Genomic DNA, 20,886 nt, shown 5'->3' on the forward strand with positions numbered 1-20,886 from the left:
TAACGTAATTGACAGCCCTTAGGTAGCTAGGATATGCAGTCCACGAAATGTGAGTATGCTTGCTCCACGTTTGAAGAGAAGTAGGTGCAATGAAATAGTTGTTCTTCTTATTAGCTTTTTTAAAAACAAAATTTATGTGTTTGCATTTAAGAAAGCCTGACTTCTGGATATATCAGTGTCAAGCCTTTCCATGGTGATGAGAAAGATCAATGCAAAACGATTTCTATGTCAAAAAAGCACACACCTGTCATAAAATATTGAGAAATTACTTAAATAAAGTTAAAATACTGCTGAATTGTCTGCATTTTTAACATGCATTTGGGTTTTTTCAAACATATACTGCTCAGCTTCTGAAACACAAAGCTTCCTGGCAAGTCACTATTCTCCAGGGCTCTCCCTAGTCAAAAACTCAAATTTTTTGTGTAACCCTGGACCTGGGTGTTCCTTAACTTTCTGGGTCTGAAGAGAATTCAGAAAGTGTCCCTGGTTAGGCTCTGAGGAATGTTCTCAGCATGCAAATACTTTGCCTAGCATCTCCAGACTCTGCCACCCAACCACGCAGTCTCTGGGTGAGCATTGGTGATTGTGGTCCCTTTTGGCACAGGCATCTAGAACTTCAGCCAAAATACTTACAGCCTGAGGAAGAAAGGGACAGGGGAAAGAGAACTGAATTCAGAACTAAAAAACAAATCTACCCTTTTATTTTTCTTTAGGGAAAACCCTAAAACACAGGCATTTCTTCAGAAGTGGATTTAGATTATGCCACCCTGAGAAGTTTTAACAAGTATTAATACTTCCCTACAAGTATTTGCTTTGTCTCCTGATCCATTGAGTCCCATCCTCTCTGCTGCAGGTTAGCTCATTCTGTTGCACAACAGCAGATCCTGCTACATCCTCCATGAAGTCCTGCCACCTTCTGTGTAAGTTTATTGTATGTATGAGCCTAAGATACTGCCTTCAGCTCATTGCAGGTCAAGAGACTTTATCAGGGAAATCTCTTTGTATATTTGCCCTGTCTTTCTACTCTTCTGCAAGCATCTATCATTTGCCTTAGGTGTGTGCTCAAGAATCAGCAGATGCTACAGATGTTCCCTTCAGGCTGTCCCCTGACCCATGCACATGGCAGGCTCAGCCTGGCTTCACTTTTTTTCATTCAGTGATTTTCCATGTCAGAAACTCCAAGCCCCACAGAGAAGCACCATTTCTTAGTGTCAGGCTGTCCCTGAAAGACAGCACTGCAAAACTTTTATCATCCCAAATAATATGCTTACTCTCATTACCCAGTCTCAAAACAAAAGCAGGTAACATGTGGCAGGCAACAGGCCCCAAATCTGTGACTTCACAGAGCATGTTACACAAGTACACCAGGGTCCTGGTTTTCAGTTGGGATAGAGTTAATTTTCATGAGAAGCTGGGAGGGGACACAGCCAGGACAACTGTCCCAAACTGGCCAGAGAGGGGGTATTCCATACCCTAAAATGCCACATTCGGTATATAAAGAGGAGAGCTGACAGGGGAGGAGGAGCTGCTGCCTGGGAATGGGATGGGCATCAGGTTGTGAGTGATAAGCAAATTGCACGGTGCATCACCCACACTGCGCGCTCGAAGTACAGTTGTTATTTTCCTCTCCCTTTGCTGCCCCAGCAAACTGTCTTTATCCTGATCCACAGGTTTTACTTTTTTCTTCCCATTCTCTTCCCCATCCCACTGGGGAAGACAGGGGTGAGCAAGTGGCTGCGTGGTACTGGGCTGCCAGCTGGGGTAAAGCACAGCAGTGGGTAATCAGGGTTATGATTTAAACAAGCTCCCTGAGCTGAATGCTGCCCATCTGGGCTCAGAAAAGGCCATTCCTGCCATGTGAGAGACTGATGATCTGCAGAGGACTTAGGAAAGCATCAGGGTGGTTTGCATGGATTAGGTAAGCATCTACATTCTGTCAGCTAAGTGCAGAGATAGAGAAGCCCTTTGGAGTTAATCTTGGGATAAGTAGATTAAACATGGGTTTCTTGCATTTGCCTCCACCTATGTCTTAATAAACTTTTGACAGAGGGATGGGATTGCAAGGGGTTGAGCATGTAAATAACTTTGGCTCATTTTTATCTTGCCTTGGCTTGTGCTAAAAACTGATTTTGAACTGGAAAACCCAGAGTCCTGCCATTTGAGTAGAAGTGGCAACACTCCCACTAGAGAGGATCTTGCTGGGCACAACAGCTGTGATTACCACCCAGGTACCTGTTCTTCAAAGCATCCCAGGTGATAACTCCACGCGCTTGCGTTTAGCTACGTGATCAGCCTGGTTACCCAGGCACCTCTGTAAAGTGATGGGAAAAGCAAACCCAGGAAAACTCCTTGGTGGCAGCAGGGGGGTTGGGAAATGTGTCTGACATTTGTGCAAAAATCAGAAGGGGCAGTCAACTAATTTCTAAGGGTTGACTGCTCTAAAGAGTCAAGAGACACAACATGCTCTTTGTCATTAAGTGCTGGGCTCCACATATGCCATGTACTGCTTCACTTTCAGCTATTTGTGTGACCTCAGATGGAAACCATGGACTGTATGAGCTCTTACGTCATTGAAAACACGCTCCAGACTGCCAAAAGCATTTAGGACTTCCTCACAGTGGGTTTAACAGTTGATTTAGGGAGTCAAGGGAGTTGGATTTACATCAACCAGTTTCCAAATACAAGTGTATGGTATCTTATAGGTGGTCCTGCTCCTTGAGTTTAATTGACAGTTACATGTGAGGAATGAAAACTCTTCACTCCAGTGGTGCTGTTTGTGTAGAGCTAACAGGGATAAGAGGTAACAATTGTTCAGCGTGGTGAGAACCGAGAAGCTCCTCCAGTGCTGAGGAACGTGGAGCCGTGGGACGACAGACGGCAGACAAGATTCAGCACAGACCATGAAGAAATCAGACCATGTCCAGCTTTCTCCACCCCTTGAGCTCTTCTGGTTGCTGTGACGTGGCCTGGAACTCAACCTCCTTTTTTTTCTCTTTTGGAAAGTCAGCCAGTAACTAAATGCTATCCCTGGGAAGGAAAGCATGGCTGCAGTGCCCAGCATTTGGCCAGGTCTGGACAGGAGAAACGCTCCACCGCTCTCCTTCAGTGTGGTGTTCATTGCATTCACTTGCATGTATCCATGCCAGTGAAAGTACTGATGTTTTCATTTTCAGTTGGTAACTGCAACAATAAATGCACCTTTCCATGAGGCTCCTCCTTGGCCTCCCTGTGTGGGTGACTTCCCTTCGCCCATGGCCAGTTTTCTTATACCCTCTTTTATATCCCAGGGAGGGAATCATACTTATGCCTGTACAAGGGGAAGCAAGAGCCACCTCTGAGAAAGTGAAGAGGAAAATAAACCTGGAAAAGTGGAGATTCATTTCCAGAATTCCCTCTCAAGCTCTGAAAGCAAAGATCCAAGGCAGTCTAAAGGAGAACTTTTTTCCAAATAAGTTTTAAAAATAATTTCCATTTTTTTCTGTGGTAGAAAACACTACTGCCAAGAGCCAATCACCTCTAGGGGTATAGACTATGTAAATTAGGGATATGATGAAAACTCTCAAGCTGCCATGGTTCAGCATCCAGATGCAGACCACGTTGAAAGGTGACAGCATCAACATCACCACCCCACCCCCCCAACAGACAATTGCTGCCTTGCTAAACCCCAGCAATTTTTCCCTGGGAAAAAGCCCCAGTGGTGGTTAGGTAAAATATAATTTTAGCTACAGCTCCCCAGAGTACTGGTGTCGCACCAGTCACGCTGCAATTTCCAACACTACCTGCTTAAACAGGAGTCTCAGTTTTGAAGCCTCAAAAAGCTGGAATCAAACCTCACTAGCCTTGGTGACTATGAAGCAGGTATTCTTTATTGCAGTGCTGGGCACACAGGGGATCGTTTCTCTGAACGTGTGAGCTGTTCAAAGCAAAATTTTTCATATTTATACAGATTAGTTATACATATTCATTAGAATTTCTAAGAAAAGGAAGGGTTATGCAAATTATTTTCCAGGAAGTCATTTACATTAACTCCTCCCAGACAGAGCATGCTCAGTGACACTCAGGGGGTCTTCTGGTGGTCTTCAGGGATAAAGGCTGAATGTCTTCCTTTCCTTCAGTGGATGCTCTATGGTTTGCTCCATAGTCTCAAAAACACCTTCCTGCACAAACTAGTTAGTAACCCCTTTCAGCTGAAAGGAAGATATACTCTGTCTCTTAATTGGTCATCGGTCTCATTGTTTATGACTCCCCTATCTTCATTATTTTATCTTCAAGGCTGTTCCACTGTTATAGTTAAATTTTGTAGCTGTAAATCATATTAGAGCAAACCATATGAGGAGTGGCTGAGGGAGCTGGGGATGTTTAGTCTGGAGGAGGCTGAGAGGAGACCTGAACAGAAGTTGTAGAGCGGTGGGTGATGGTCTCTTCAGCCAGGTGACAGGAGACAGGACAAGGGGAAATGGCACAGAGCTGTGCCAGGGCAGGGTCAGATTAGATGTTTGGAAAAAAATTTTTCACTGAAGGAGTTGTCAGGGCCTGGAACAGGCTGCCCAGGGAGTGGTTTGAGTGACCATCCCTGGGTGTGTTTAAAAAAAGGGTAGATGAGGTACTTAGGGATATGGTTTAGCACAGGCCAGGAGCGGTTGGACTTGATGAACTGAAAGGTCTTTTCCAACCTTGTGGTTCTGCGACTCTGTGCTCCCACGGAACAGCTCACAGGGTTACAGCCATATTCTACTAAAACCCCAAACATGCAAATACTTTCTACTCTCAGAACACGCAAATTCTCCTTATATGAGAGCTATATTAGTGACCTGTCTCTTAAGCTACATCCCCGAATCAGTTTTAGCCCCGTCTGGCAGGGCTCAGCCCAGCAGAGTCCCTCCCGGGTGCCAGGCACACACCTGCGGCCTTCTGCTCACCCAGCGCGACCAGGACGCACGTTATACGTCCGAACATCATCTTGGACTTCAATAACGCTGGTACGCTGTACTTCCCAAATACATTCTGGCAGCCCTCCCGAACACAAGACACCCCCCTCCCCCGCCCAAGCCCCCACAGTCCCCTCCGAGCCACTGAGGCCCGGGTCAGGAAACGGCACAGCAGGAGGCAGCGCGCAGGCGCGGCCTTGGTCCCGCCCCTCGATCCCCGCCCGCCAATCGGTGGCGCCGGGGCCTACGGCTGAGAGTGGCGGCGCCGCGCCGTGCCCTCCCCGCGGCGGCTGGGGAGGGGTGCCGCGGGCATGGCGGCGGCCGTCGGGCGCGTGCTGCGGCTGGGCCGCCGGTGGGGCGCGGCGGCGGCGCCGTGCGGGCCGTGCGCCCAGGTGAGAGCCGGGTCGGGTCGGGCCTTCTCTGCGCCGCTCCAGCGTGTGGAGGCCGCTTGCTGCGTGCTCTGGTGCCCCCGGGCTCTGCCTCGGGGGCTCCGCGCGGTGGCAGGGGGTGAGCGGGAGGGTTGGGAAGCGGGAGGGTTGGCGCGGCTGCGGAGGGGGCGGTGGGGGGGGTATCGGTGCCGGGCTGACACCGCGCTCGTTTCGGGCGTCGTATGGGGCCGCTTGTGGTCCTGGGCGGCTCGGCCGGCGGGCCTGCGGCCTACGGGGCGCCGGCGGTGCGTGCGTGGGACTGGCGCCGGGAGGAGGCCGCTTCGGGGCGGGGAGGGAGGAGGCCGGCGGCGCGTCCGGGTCGGCCCCTCCCGCGAGCCGAGCCCGCTTTTCGTCGCGTACAGAAAGAAGCGTGGTGAGGCCCCGGGTTGTTGTGCGTGCGGACAGAGTTAACGGGGCCGCGCACGAAAGTGGGGGCCGTGAAAGGGGCGGTCTTCTGGGTGGGTGGTCGTGCTTCGCGTCTGCTCGGTCAGCAGGGAGGTAGATGGTGAGTGTCGTGTCCCGTCTCCCCCCGTCCTGTCCCCCACTCCAGTTCCCGCTGTGGGCAGAGGCCGGTGCTCCCTAAACTTCGTGTCCTCCAATTAAACAGAACTACCTGTTGGGTTTGAGAGATACGGGGGTTGGGCTGATGGCTGCTTAATCAGAAAGCTCGGCTCCTGTCACCATTGAGGGCCGCTGCCGTGTTTGTGCCGTGGTATTTGATACACCTCTGTGTATATATATATTTAATGAGCGACTGGCAAGTGGGTAAAAAGACGTGCAGGTAATGCTTTCCAATTACAAAGTAATCTAGGATAGTAAGGGGTGAAGAACTGGTGCCTGAACTAAAGCAAACCGTGTGGTGACAAGGTAGATGCAGTATGGAAATGAAAGGTAATACTGAAAGGTGCAATTTGAACTGTTTACATTTTTTTTCTTCTAGCTTAACTTTACCCATAAGGACCTGGTGCCTGTGTGACAAGCCTTTTATGCAGTAGTCAGAAATACAGGTGCTTGAGTTATGCAAGGAATGAGAAGGAGGCTAAAAACACTGTTTAAGGCTTGTTTTTGTTCTCAGTTGGAATAGTTTATGTTACGTAGGCTATCCTGTAACAAAGGTATGGTTATGCCAGTGACTTAGTTTTTCTGGCCAGGCACCTGCTTGAGTTTGAGGTGAAAATGATTTGTATTGTAAATGAGGAAATGATCTCCATGGAGGACTCACAGTGGAAGACACAGGACCTCGGGGAGATCATATGTCCCGCTCCCTCACCCTGAGAGACAGGATCAGTACCTAAGCCTATAGCTATATACAAATCCCCTGTCTGTGAAGGGAACTAATGGTAGGCAGGGCCCAGGAAACTCGAGCCCCTTCCTTCTGTTAGATACAGTTAACCTGTGGAACTGCTTGATGAGGATGTTCAGGACACCAAGTATTTATGTGAATGCAAAAAACAATTTAATAAACTCGGAAGAAAATTCCGATGAGGACTGTTAAAAACAGGATATCAGCATATCTTTGAGTTGCAGATTGCTGGAAACTGGGGAATTGTCCTGGGAAGACTATCACTACTTATTTATCCTCTTCTTGTGCCTCTTATAAGGACTGCTGTTGAGGTCGGGGTAATAAATTGATGTACCTTTGTTCTGACCTGCTATGACCATTTCTTACAGGAAGCACTTATCTGTACTTACTCTTGGGGAGCTTTTTTATCATGCCTATCTTAAAAATCCCACCAGCAGGGGAATTTTTATTTATTTATGTTCATTATATTTGTATAATGAAGTGCATCAGTAGCAAAAGGAAGACTAGGGAAGATGGGGGTGTCCTGGTGCTGGAAGATACAGAGAAGGCAGATTTACTGAATGCCACTTTTGCCTTCAGTTTTTACTGCTAAGGCCAACCCTCAGGACACCTGTATCCTGGAGGCAGGAGAGAAAGTCTGGAGAAAGTAAGACCTTCCCTTGATTGAGGAGGATTAGGTTAGAGATGATTTAGGCAAACTCCAAATTCACAAATCCATGGGCCCTGATGGGATGTATCCATGAGTGCTTGGGGAGCTGGCAGATGTTATTGCTAAGCCATGCTCTGTCATCTTTGAAAGCTTGTGGAGAACATGAGAAGTGCCTGAGGAAAGCCAATGTCACTTCAGTCTTCAGAACAGTCAGGGAGGAGGACCCAAGAAAGAAAGCCGATCATCCTCACCTCCATCCCTGGAAAGGTGATGGAACAGCTCGTTCTGGAGGTTATCTGTATGTTAGGGGAGAAGGCAGCTATTAGGTACAGCTGACATGGATTCACCAAGGGGAAATCATGCCTGACCAAACTGATAGCCTTCTGTGATCAGGTGGGTTGTCTACCTTGACTTTAGCAAGGCTTTTGATAGTCTCATAGCATTTAGGAAGCATGGGTTGGATGAGGGGACTGTGGGGGTGGGGTGAAAACTACGTGAATGACAGGGCTCAGAGGGTTGTGTTAATTGGCACAGAGTCTAGCTGGAGGCCTGTGGCCAGTGGTGTGCCCCAGGGGTCAGGGCTTGCTCTGGTCTCCTTCAACATCTTCATCAGTGACCTGGACAAGGGGACAGAGCGTACCCTCAGCGAGTTTGCTGATGATACAAAACTGGGAGGAATGGCTGACACACCAGAAGGCTGCGCTGCCATTCAGAGAGACCTGGACAGGCTGGAGAGCTGGGTGGAGAGGAACATAATGAAATTTAACAAGGATGAGTGTAGGGTCCTGCAGCTAGGGAGGGATAACCCCACGCATAAGAACAGGTTAGGGGTTGACCTGCTGGGAAGTGGCTCTATGGAGAAGGCCCTCGGAGTCCTGGTGTCAGCAAGCTCTCCATGAGCCAGCAATGTGCCTTCATGGCCAAGAAGGCCAGTGGTATCCTGTGGTGCATTAGGAAGAGGGTGGCCAGCAGATCAAGGGAGGTTATCTTCTCCTTCTACTCTGCCATGGGAAGGAGCACTGTCCAGTTCTGAGGTCCCCAGTTCACCTGCTGGAGAGTGTCCTACAAAGTTGATGAGGGAACTGGAGCATCTCTTGTATGAGCAAAGGTTGAGAGATCTGGGTCTGTTTAGCCTGGAGAAGATTGAGAGGTCATCTCGTCAATGCTTAAAAATATCTCAAGGGTGGATGTCAAGGGGATGGGCCGCACTCTCTTCTGTGGTGCCCAGTGACAGGACAAGGGGCAGTAGGTGCAAACCTGGAGCACAGGAAGGTCCATCTGAACATGCAGAAAACTTCACTGTGAGGGTGATGGAGCTGGAGGGTACAGGCTGCCCAGAGAGGTTGTGGAGTCTCCTTCTCTGGAGATATTAAAAAACCCACAACACCTGGATGCTGTCCTGTGCAGCCAGCTGTAGGCGATCCTGGTTTAGCAGAGGGGTTGGACTAGATGATCTCCAGAGGTTCCTTGTAACCCCTCCTTTTCTCTGATATTTTAAAGTGTATTATAATTTATCTATAAATATTTGTTAATTACTTCATATCTATCTTAGTGGGTGAAACAGTTTAATTCTTTTTTTTTTTCTTCAATTTGAAAGTGTCTCACTTTTAGAGAGGAAAGGGGAGAAAACCTTTGTGATTCCAGTTCCCTTTGTTTGGACTGAACAACAGGTTTAGTTTCCTGTTCTAATAAGCAAACCACAGACATTTAGCATGATTTATAAAGAAAAAGTAACGAGCTAGCTTAGTTAGCGTCTGTCACTTCTGATGTGGTTGAATAGATGCTCTCATCAGAAGAGTTCAGAGTACCATACGAGCTATTTAATTTGATTGGCTCGAGTACCTTATCTAAATCACTGTGGATGGTGTATGTACTGATATCAGAAAGCGATGATAGTGCTTTGGTGACAGTCTTTCATTTCCATTCTTGGAATAGAGTGGCTTTTTTCTGTAGCCTCTATCAAATACTAACAAGCTCTTCAACTCTAGTTAACTCGTATGTTGAAACAACTGGATTTAAATTCTGTTCCCTATTATGCACATGTGGCACTTGCCATGTATCTCTCTAGATAGTTATCTTTTATTTCCATTTTATACAGTCCAAGCAAAAGCTAATGCATAAGCTTGGTCAAATAGGCACAGAAAGGAGATTTTTCTGAGTGGGGGAAATGCAGTTTTATAGTCACCTATCAAGAGACTTCATTTTGAGAAGTTTCTTGTGATGAAATAATACTTTGTGAAATCAGGTATAGAAAGTGGTATAAAATCACTTGTGCATGTTTGCTGACACCTTGTGATACTTACTGATGTGTTTTACAAAATGCTGCTTAAAACATGAACCTTATACTGGTTCACCTAATTAGTTCTTAGGCTGCCTGAAATCTGAGATGATGTAAGTGTTGTTTAAGGAAACCAATTAAACCACATTTGGTAAAACAGCACACTAGAAAGCCAGAACTGTTGAACAAAAAGGTAGTTCTTCAGAAACTTGGGATGGATCTGAGCACTTGAAGTCTGTAGGATTGCTACACCACGGATGTTTTCGCTTGTGCAGCAAGTGACCAGAGTTAGATTTTGGATATTAAAGCCTGATTCAGTCATGGGCAGGTAAATTGATTGTGAACAGCTTTATATATGCTGAGCAAATTGCATGTCTTGGACCAGTCCATCCTGGGCTGCTGGTACCTTGTATGCCTGCTGGATTTACTAGCGATAGCTGTGCCAGTAGTCAGAGCAAAGGACGCAGGGCAGCTTCGGTCCTTCATGCTGATGTGGTTATAAGGCACCAGCTCTGCATCTCCACGTGAAGTTGTATCCCAAAGATAATTTTTTAGTATGAATTTATGTGTGTGCCATGTGGTTTTGGAAGAAAAGGAGGTGGGTGAAGTCTGCCAGCTTAGATCGTGGAAGCAGCATGACAATAGTGCAACTGCTTGCAGTGCCGTGTCATTTGATGTCTTCTGTCTCCATGATTTATGTCATGTTGTAAAATGGACAGTATTCTCTTGCATTAAAGCCTCCTGTCTCTGATTCCTCTGTCCTTCCATTCCAAAAATACAGGAAGCTCGATTCCTCTGTTAGTGATACGTGTTGATTTTTTTATCCATATAACTCCACCGAAGGAAAATGAGCAGGACAAGTAAGCAGACAGTTCCTAGGTTTTTCTCTTCTTGGAAGAAATAGGCCAGAGAAATTCAAGTTGTCTGGAAATGCTTATTTCTTTCCTAAGGCAAATTTTACATAAGCTGATTTTCTTTAAATTTATGGTCTCCCTGGAAAATCAGGATTTGCCAAAGTGTTTTAATGCTAGGTTGCTCAGGAAGGAATCAGGAGGGGAGGGTTAATACCAAGGAGCTGTGTCCAGAAGCAAAGGCTTTCCCTTCTCCCCTGTCCCGGTGGGAAAGTCCATTAATTCAGGAGTACCTTTAATAACCACTATTATTTATAAAATTATGAGGCTGCTGTCTGCAGTAATGCAGTATGAAATTTGTAAGAAGTGAGTGCAAACCTCTGTGGTTTCCTTTACAAAGTAAAGGAGTGTGCTTTCCTGTTTAACTGAAACGCCAGAAGCGTTTAGCTGTGCTTTGCAGCTCTTGCCTGTACCACCCATGAAATAGTATTCTTATCCCAGAAGAGGTACCCAATACAATAGATATTAATTTGCATAAGAGGCTGTTTTCTAATTATGAACAGTTTGTGTGTCCAGGGACTTTTGATTAGTGACGAATTGAAACTAGGGAAGAATATGAATAGCTTGAGGGAAGGAGGGTAAAAAAATGAGAAAATTACAATAGAAATTGACAGGAATAAGATGAAAGCAATCTTTTTTAAAGTATTCTCTTTAAAGCATAGCAGAGAGAAAGCAATTTTGGGCCAAGTAATAAGGAATCATATGTTCATTAACAAGAATTACAAATAATTAGTTACTATTAAGATGAGTAAGACAGAAGATGAATTGAATTTTTTCCTGAGGAGTGACTAGGAGAGAAGAATAGGGAATATGAAGAGATACCTCTGCTTTCCCTACTGCATTCTGTGGAAAACACGAGGGCCTTGCCTGTGGAAAATGTGTACATTTAAAATTTTGATTATTTTTCTTTTAATTCTGTATGTATCACTGTAACTCTCAGAGAACATGAGTATGAAAAAAAAAAAAGAGGTGGCAAACCAGGACTAGCTTTGCGTATGGTACATATAAGCAGTGGAGAAAACAAAGCAACAACAGGCTTTGCCCCAAAGACAGATTTGGGGCTGTTTTAAAATCTTTCTTGGCAGAGGTATTGGCTGCTTTTCTGAGGTGCATACCTTGGGGGATGTATCTTTCTGTCAGGTTGTAAAAAAACCAACAGAAGTTCTGTTTGTCCCATCTCATGTGACCTTGTTACTTAAAGATTACACTCTATACCAAACCTTATTAAATTCACAGGACCTATCCTGCCGCACAGGCAAGTGCTGTACATAAGTTCAAGGCTTTGTAGTTTGTATTCCAAGCTGAAATTTTAATTGTGGTGGTTAGATTTTTGTATATTGAAGCCTGATTCAGTCATGGGCAGGTAAATTGATTGTGAACAGCTTTATATGTACTGAGCAAATTGCATGTGTTGGACCAGTCCATCCTGGGCTGCCAGACATCCAGAATACCAACTGGGCTCTGTGACAATTTATAACAAGAAAATTGTACTAGAAAAGCTGTGTTTCATTTCTTGTTCACGTAGGACTTGGCCATGTAATACAGAACACCCAAAGCTTCTAGTCCCAGGAGAAGTTTGTGTGAGCTAACTTGTGTTACTAACCAAAGGTGGAAGATGGATCTGCTTTTGTGTTTGTCTTGCAATTATATCCATGTAATCTTGTTTTGATGCAGCATGTGTGTTTATTGTTGTGGTTATAGCTGGGTTTGAAGATTACTGTTGCATTAGCTACAGGAAGATAGCAAGTATTTTATGCTATTCATATCTGATTAACTTAGAATGGTAAAGTCCATCAAAGTGGTCAGCATGTCTATTATAGTCTGATCTTGAGAAGATAAGTCTCATGAGTCAGAGACATTTAATAATTTCTAATAGTGGCTTTATTTTGTCCTTCATAACAACCCTAACTAGTTTGCTTTGTTGGGCATATTTGGGTTTCAGTGTTTGGCTGTCAGTAGACTGAGGATGCAGCTCCAAGAGCAGCAGAGGCAATTCGATTATTTGCTCAAAGAAATGAAGGTAAAGAGAGAGAGAGGACTCCCCATCTTCTCTGCTCCCAGTTGTGCAGTTCAGCCACCTTCTCCTGTCAGCTTTGGCTCCTCTGAGAGCTTTGCTTGGACTTCCCAGCTCTGCAGAGACCAGAGGGCTTGTTGGGAGGAGGCAGAAGTGCTGTGGTTAGGGAGCTGAGACAGCTTGTGGAAGGGTCCGAGTGCCAGAGCTGGCACGGGGCGAGTGGAGGACACAGTGTGAGCACGGGTAGGCTCTGAGGTGGGCTCCTGCTGCCTTGTGGCACTGTGCTGTCAGTTCACAAAGCTAAGCTGTGGCATCTTGAAGGGGATGGAGAGAAGTTTCTGGTGCACAGAACTGGGCATTTTTCTGATTCAGAAGCAATTTTCTCTCTCTGCTTTTCTGGCCCACACACTCTTTTTTTTTTTTTTTCTTTTTTCTTTTTTTCTCCTTGTGGATCCCTCCCTCCACCCACAGAAGACCACACAAACAATCAGTTCCCATTCAGTTTCTGGAATAATTAAGCTGCAGAGGACTCCAATACTAATGTGGGAGAGACAAAATAGTGCATAATATTGGCACTAGACCAGAACTGGGACATCGTAGCTCTGTCAGTGAAGCTGATGTTTGTCTGGCAGAGAGCTTGATTAAAGTTAGTCGTCTTAACTACCGGTTGTCTTGGTAGGAGTAAAATCAAACTTGTGTTCTGCAAAGACCAAAAGATAACTGGCCCTAGTTGTGACTTCTGAACTGGAACAATATTGAGTACTATTTGCTGGTGAGAACTACCCTACTACTAGTTTTCTAGTTGTACCGAGGTGGTGAAAGGGCTTAAAACGCATTCTGGCACCATGAGCAAGGAAAGAGCGCTCCACAGCCTTTCTGTCACTTGTATTTAGCAGGGTCTCTACCGCCGTGTGCTCTGAAAGCCACCCAGAGCTGCCCGGTGGGTTCTTTTCATACTTTGCTATGGGATGCCTTTAGGTGAAGGCAAAACCTGCTTATTTGCTGATAGATTTTTATTTTCTTTTAAGACTGCATCTGTTGATCACTGCTGTGTTTTGCTTTTGCTGGATGTGCCTGGCATACGATACTACATTTCTTTCCATCAGAAAAAAAATCTGAATTAATTGTAATGTGTGAAAATGTTCAACTTCTAGAATGTGTTTGTCTGTTTATAGCATTAAGCAATTGGAAGAAAATGGTTTGCCTTTTCTAACTTACTACGTCATGTGTTGAATCTTGTTATAGGTATGAATGGCTTGTTATACTATTAACTGTATTTAGAACTTGCTGTGCCAAAAATATAAAATAAATATATTTTTGTTTTGTTTTCTGTTTCTGTTAGATGTTAAGGCTAATCTATACCACTACAGCAGTGCAGAGGAAAAATGTAGGAGCCTCAGGACCTGAGAAGTACACAGAGGCATTTATTAAAAAACAGATTGAAGAGTTCAACCTAGGAAAGAGACATTTAGCCAACATGATGGGAGAAGATCCAGAAACTTTTACCCAAGAGGATATTGATGTAAGTACAGTTGCTCTGCTGGAGAAGTAATTTACCGTAGAGTTTCAGATATTGAAAGCACTTTACTTCAGCATGAGCCCCTCAGCTCTCTGTGAATTTTAATCAAACTGTCAGAATAAGAAAGAATGCTACTGTACATTGCAAACATTGCAACTGTGACTGTGAATAGAGATTCTACCCCTGCTACCATGTGAGGTCAGACATCACAGTATAGAGCTGTATACCATATCTTGCTAAAGCACAGTAGGTTCTTTTTAAAAGTACTAATGGATAATCCCCTTGATCTGAGGTTATAACAGGCACTGTAAAGGTTTATGTAGCACTTTGAAACGTTTACCCATAATTTGACCTGCTGTGTATATTTAGGTCAGGCTTTCTTGTATGACACTGTGGTTACTGGTAATGCAAATTAAATTTTATAGGATGTTTTACAACTAACACGCCGGTTGAGCTTTGGGATTTTTAAAATAGATGTGAATTTAAGCTCATATCAGTAGCTCCAAACGTACTATTTTATTGCCATTCCCTCTGACAACTGACAGATGGGTGGCCTCCTCTTTCTCTGTGTCACTGCAGCTCGTGTATAGATACGCTCCCTTTCACTCAGAAAAAAACACGTTTTGTTGCATGGATTTTATTTTTCTTCTTTTAATGTCCCACCTGGTCTTCACTTCTGTCATTTCTGTCTTTCTTTATCACACATCAGAGGTAGGGAGGAGAAATGTCATTTGGTGACATTCACTCTGAGGTGAAGCTGTGTGAAGTCTCCCGGCTGAAGCTTTCTTTGCGCAGCAGCCGCGCTATTACTATAGCCACGGCAGCACAGTATATCAGCAGGGCCCTCGGGGTAGGCACAGTGATGTGGTACGTGCCAAAAGGAGAAGCGTGTGTGCTTCAGTTTTCTCAGGGTGAGGAGATTGTTTGTTGCCTGTCTCAGTGGCAAAATTCTGTCAGCATAGCTGTGTCCACATAAGAGGTCTGGACAGCACGCTCGTGCCAAGGCAGAGCTACATCTGTAGGTGGTGATACGGAGTGATTTCAAACACATTTGACAGGTTTCAAAACAGTTCTGAAAACTTCTCTGAAAATAGACTGCAAACTAGAGAAGACACACACACAGTTAATGGCCTGCTGAGAAAAAGGCTGAAATGAGTCTGGAGTTTTAGCTGGTATCAGAAAATCCGTAAGAGAAGCTCGACTTCAAGTCACAAATCTGTAGAAGTCAAATTTTAGGAGTACAAAGCTGAATGGAAGATGTCACATCTGTCATCTTTCGTTCAGAATCGCTGATATCACTTTGCTCTTCTACAGACAAAAGCCAGTGCAGAGACCCTCCCAGTCTCAGTGTAGAGTGGAGAAGGTCCTGTCAAGCACTGAAATTATTCACAGAGGCATCTGACTCAGCAGGAATAGCAGCCTGTTTCTTTACATTGGCTCTCTTATTTCTGTACAGAAAACTAGAGAATTTCCTTTTCCTGTATTTTTCAGATTTTCAACTTTTAAGCCCTTTATGGTTCTTCAGTTACTTTCTTGTAAAGTATTCATGCACAGACCTGCCACCAGAATACCTCCCTGTTAGTACAGTATGATGATGATCCCAATAGTTCAGTTTGTTTGCCCGAAAAGTTAATAGTAGGAGAAGGCATAACCTGCAGCCTGGCTTCCTTCCTTGGTAAGGGTCTAGTGAGGGAAGGCTTACAGACAGCAAGACTGCAAGAAATGGAAATAGACCGTGTCTAAGTAGTGGTTTCTTCTTTATGAATCCACAGCACTGCGATCGTTAGCACAAAGTTAACCATCGTTAGTAAAACCAGGTTAATTCTGGAAATTTGCTTTTACAAGTGCAGTGCAGGTTACAAGTATGGGGCTGCTTTGCAGACTCTTAAGAAGTTGGAGAAGGGGAACCAGAAGAGAAGTGTTCTGGTGGTACCAAGTATCTGTGATACAGGTTTGATTTCTTCGTGTTCCGTCAGGTCTCGGAAAATACTTAATAGAGACTGCTATGCATAATTAAATTTCTGTTATAAAAACATAAAAGCTGCTTAAGCACTGGCAGGAGAATTATCAAGCTTTACATTTCGAACATTAATAATTCTTTCTGATGAGTGCTTATGTACCTTCATGTCTTCTACTATTAATCAGTCTGTGCAGTGTATTTCCAAAGTAGACATCATAGGATTCTGTCCTTCACTGGAGTTTTACGTACAGTTTAATAAAAGCTAAACCTTGTGAAGTTTTAAACAGGAAAATAAGTTGACTTACTTGCTAATCCTTCTGGATGTTGTGGAAGCAGAATTGCCTCTTACTGATGCTTTTATTTAGGAATGAAAAGTTAAGCTGTGCATTACAACTGTATTTCTGGAGGAAAAAAAATGCAGCAAATTGATATATAACTGCAGAATTCTACCAATTGCTTTTTAATTGGTATTATAGACCTCACTCTGAAGCTAGGATGTTTTATTCTCCTATGTGTGAATATGTGCTATGAAGTTTTTCTAATTGATTTGCTTTGCCCATTCCATTTGATGTATCATTTTTCACAATATTTCATAATTTGTGCTCATTTCTAATGAACAGAGTCGTTAGGACAGGCATGTCTAAGTACAACTGACAGCTAACATTAGGTGCCAGATGCAGTTTATAAAGCTATGTAGAACTGCAGAGAACAGTTTAAATAAATTAGCACCTGTACATTAGTCTCACTTGCTGGTAATTTATAAGCGAATCAGTAGAGATGACATTTAGGTAAGTCATTGATCAAGTTAACAGCTGCATACCCACTGCCCAGCTGGGATAGCTAATTAATAGAGATTGCAGTCCTGACCTAGTGCTTTTCCCCGGTTGAGTCTGTAATCCTTTTATTTTGCGATTTAACTTTAACTTACGGTTGTAGTAAACAGCCCACCTTCATTTTCCACTGTCAGTTCTGAGATACTCTACTTGAAAGGCCAGAAATCTAAGGAAGATTAATACAAGAAAAGCGTCTTAATCTTCATGACCTATTTATATGCCAGTATTTTTATTATTCATTTTTATGCAGTCACGAAATGCTCTCCCAGATACGAGCTCATCATAAGGCAATACTTTTTCCCCATAAGAGTTAGTAAAACTCCAAAAGCTGGAGATCTCTGTTCATCTGCTCTTGTTCTCTGCCTTATCTAATAGATCGTTGTCAAGCAGACAGGGTAATATGAATCTAAACTACACTTTTATCTTTGCTAGCATGTATATTGTTTCGAAAGTGTGGGAAGGTTGTTAACTATGTTAACTAATGTTAAATGTGTAAAAACTTAATTCCTCGTAGGGTATAGTTTCTATCAGTGAATTAAGACTTCTTTAGTGAAAAATGCATTGTATTGAGTTGTTTTTAAAAGGAGTTCAGCACAAGTGATTTCTAAATAGCTTTCAAAATTTGGTAAAGGAAAATGTTAGAAATGAGTGAATATTGGTGTATGTGAAATGCCAAAAACGTTATTTGGGAATGCATTTAAAATGCATTTCTGAACTTTGTGTTGTCTGCGAGAGGAGTGTATTGGCCAGCATTGTCCTTGACAAGAAATACTGGGTTTTGTGTTTTTTTCTTAATAGTTGAAGCTCGAATGCTTGCTTTCAACTTTTTTTCCCTCCAGTGAAGCCAAACTGCATCAATATTTTCTTTCTTCTGTATCAAAGTCCATCTGTACTGGACTGCTGTGGGTTTTTTCCCTCTTTTTAAGTACTGTTGAGTGCTTTGAAAAGTTGAAACGAAGATCTAAATAATGATTGTTTCTTTCAACAGGTTTTTGGCCCTTTTTTTTTCTCTGCAAGTTCTGGATGTAAATTTTTGTTTTGATAATTGTTAGTATAAAAATATAATAATGCAATATTAAGAGAGAGCAAGTTTTTAATCCGTATAATGCTTGTGGATTTTTGTTTTCTGGTTTTTTTAGTGATGGGGCTAAAATGATATATCACTGTGAACTTGAAATTTCTTTCTGTCTGTGCTAGATAAAGTGACAACTGATTGGGGTGGTTTAAGTAAATTTTAGTCGCTAGTTGTTGGAGGAGGATTTTGTTTTACAGGGTAAATTGTGTCACTGATTTGATTTTTTTTAATTGTTGTTGTTAACCTTTTCTGTCTTGTTTAAATTAAAACCCCCCACATTTCAGAGTTAACATTTCATGTTCTATTTCTGTTTCATTCATTCCTGGTTCTGCCCCAAATATTTTGCATTTTGGATGCTGAAAACTTTTAAAGAATACTGCTATTGTGGTTAGAAGGAAAAGCAGCTGTTCAAGCAAACATCTCAGTCTGAGAGAAGCTGCAGTACAGTGGCTAAATAATGTGATTCCAGGTTTAAGGGAAGTGTCTCTTGTGTGATCAAGTTGAGGTGTAGAAGCAGCTGACACAGTATCGCTCCGGTGTGTCATTAAAACAGTACACCATGAAGTGTTACTTCTCACCTCACTGTTTTGATGATTACAGTTTTGTGCATATTTAAAAACGGTCTGAATTCATGAGTCCTCTGCCAAAAATGAATGCTGCTGCAAGGGAAAGCCAGGGTGGAGGGATTTTGAATTTTTTTTTTTCATTTTTTTCTTGTTTTCTACAAAATCCCTTTCCTTACTGTCTGTTACTTAATTTTTGCACATCATTTGAACAATGCAAATTAGTGAAATGCTTTGTGTTTGAGCTGTAAATTCAACAAAGGTGTTGAGAGACACTTGGACAACCTCAGTTTGCCCTGCCAGACCTCTCCTGCTTCTGGCGGGTTATTTAAGGACTGAACAGCCTCAGTCTCCTTCCCCTATCCCAGTAATGACTTGATCAACTCTGTTTGAATTACAAGATTAAATTCTTAATTTCTTGAGACATATTTAAAAAAAAAAGTAACCCTTACTGACCCAGCTGAACTTGTTTGATTCAGAGTTGGTCTCTGATGTTTGAGGGTGTGAGCGAACAACTTCTTGGCTTGTAGATGGAGAGGAAGGGAAGGAGGATGAGAAGTCAGGGTGTGTAACATGCACAGCAAAGAAGGAAACTCTGGTTGTGGCAGGGGTGCTGAATTTGCACAACACACCATGTACAGTGCTGGGCAGGTTATCTAATGAATTGGTTTGCATGTTTGAAAGATTGCCAGAGACTTTTTTTTTAACTTTTTAATAGGATGTTCTCATTATTCCAGCTGGCTTGAAATCAAACTTAGAGCTGCTAGTGAAAGACCTTGTGATCCTGTGGGCAGTGCATTGAATCGCCAGGTCCCTCAATGTGTAACAATACAACAGGATTCCTTTTAGTTTGCTGCAGGAATGTTAAGTTTACCAAGGCAGTTTAAGAAATGCCTGATGTGAACCATCTTGTCACTACCATGCAGTCTGCTATTTTTTTTTTTAAGGTGTGACTACTAGGTATTTTATTTTCTGCATGGACCAGCAATAGAGTTTAAAAACAAATGCTTTCCCATACTGAAAGGAAATAGCTAAACCTTTCTTTTTTTAATTACTTATAGCAGAAGCAGGCTGTACCTATTCCTCCCTATTCCAGTAGTTTATGTAATGACTTTGGGAAATGTCGTTGTGTTACTAGGTACCAGGATTTTTAGTCGTGTTTCTGCTGGAAATAATTACTAGTGTTTTTTTGAGAAAGTTGTGTTTTATTTCCAAAGACAGTGGCAACAGTGTGATTTAACATACAGAATTGTGAAATAGCAGTCCAGAACCTGTGAAGGCTGGAGGGTGGTGAATGAATCTTCTATAGCTGAAATGATGGCCTGAAGACAGTCGTTCTTGGTCGTATTCGGCAGGACATTTCCTTTCTCATTTAGAGTTGGTGAAATTAAGTACTAGAAGAAGGGTATGGGCTGAAAACCCTTAAGCTGAAAACTTAAGGGTTTCACTCCTGGAAAGAGAAAGTGCAGTTAAATCTGTTAGCTTTACTGCTAGCATTTAAACCTTGTTTATAAAGTGTGAAGAGCGATGATCACCAGCTTCAAATGCGCAGCTAATGCTCTACAGAGCTTTGACTCCAAAGATGCAGATTTCTGAAAGGAAGCTTGTACTCCAAATCTGAAGACATTGTCAAAAGACTTCAGGAAAATGTTTTGTGGTTATTTAGGTGCTCTAGTTGCACTTTGGAGAGACTAATTCTGATGTCACTACTAAGATTGATCCGCCATCTTATTTTATTGCCAGTACACATGGGCATTGAGAATCACAGCTTTTCTGAAATACCCCTTCTCCATGAAACTGAAACGTTTGCATGGAGAAAATCAGCTTCTATAAATGAAGTTTCCAAAACTTGCGGTGTAATTTCTAAAAGTACAGTCCAAGGACATAGCTATTTAAAATAAGAAACTTCTGAATGAAGTTGAATGGAAGTCTGTTGCGTCCTAGGATAGCTCCTAATGGCTTGTAAAGACAAATGCCTCATCCTTGCTTATGTTTCCATAAATGAGGAGGAGGTAGGAAAACTCCATTTCTTCTTATTTTGGAATGACAAGAAAGCCAGATTGGAAAGTAAGCTATTATTTTCTGGCTAGCTGTTGTGTGGGGAGCTGGAAGGAGATGTCAGGATTTCTTAATGAAGGCTTTGTTTATGCTTCAGTGGGAAAGCATGAGGATGCACTAAAGCAATATAAAATAAACTTTCTAGAAGTAGAGAGTCTCAGGTGGCAGCCTCTCTTAATTATAAATGTTGAATTGTTTTATGTGGCACTTATTAAGGTGTCATAGTTACAGTAACCATTTGACTGAGATTCTGGAAAGGCTTGTATAAAGACTATGTCTTAAGTACACACACAGTCGGTCTCAGTATCATGTAATAAATTCTTTTAATATATTATATAAGGTGTTTGTTTAACATCATTTGGCTCAC

The 20,886-nt window shown here is 43.0% G+C and overlaps 1 protein-coding gene across 1 annotated transcript in view; it reads left to right on the top strand.

Moving 5' to 3' along the window:
• The first annotated feature begins 5,192 nt into the window (after positions 1-5,192).
• Positions 5,193-20,886, top strand: part of MRPS9 (mitochondrial ribosomal protein S9) — a 35,483-nt gene continuing 19,789 nt past the window's right edge. Inside the window, exons 1-2 of the mRNA XM_084270456.1 lie at positions 5,193-5,320; positions 13,854-14,033. Coding sequence (XP_084126582.1) covers positions 5,240-5,320; positions 13,854-14,033 — 261 coding nt within the window. The 5' untranslated portion in view covers positions 5,193-5,239. The remainder of the gene's footprint in view (positions 5,321-13,853; positions 14,034-20,886) is intronic.

Source organism: Gallinula chloropus (assembly GCF_964237585.1).
Source record: "Gallinula chloropus genome assembly, chromosome: 1".
Taxonomy (NCBI): domain Eukaryota; kingdom Metazoa; phylum Chordata; class Aves; order Gruiformes; family Rallidae; genus Gallinula; species Gallinula chloropus.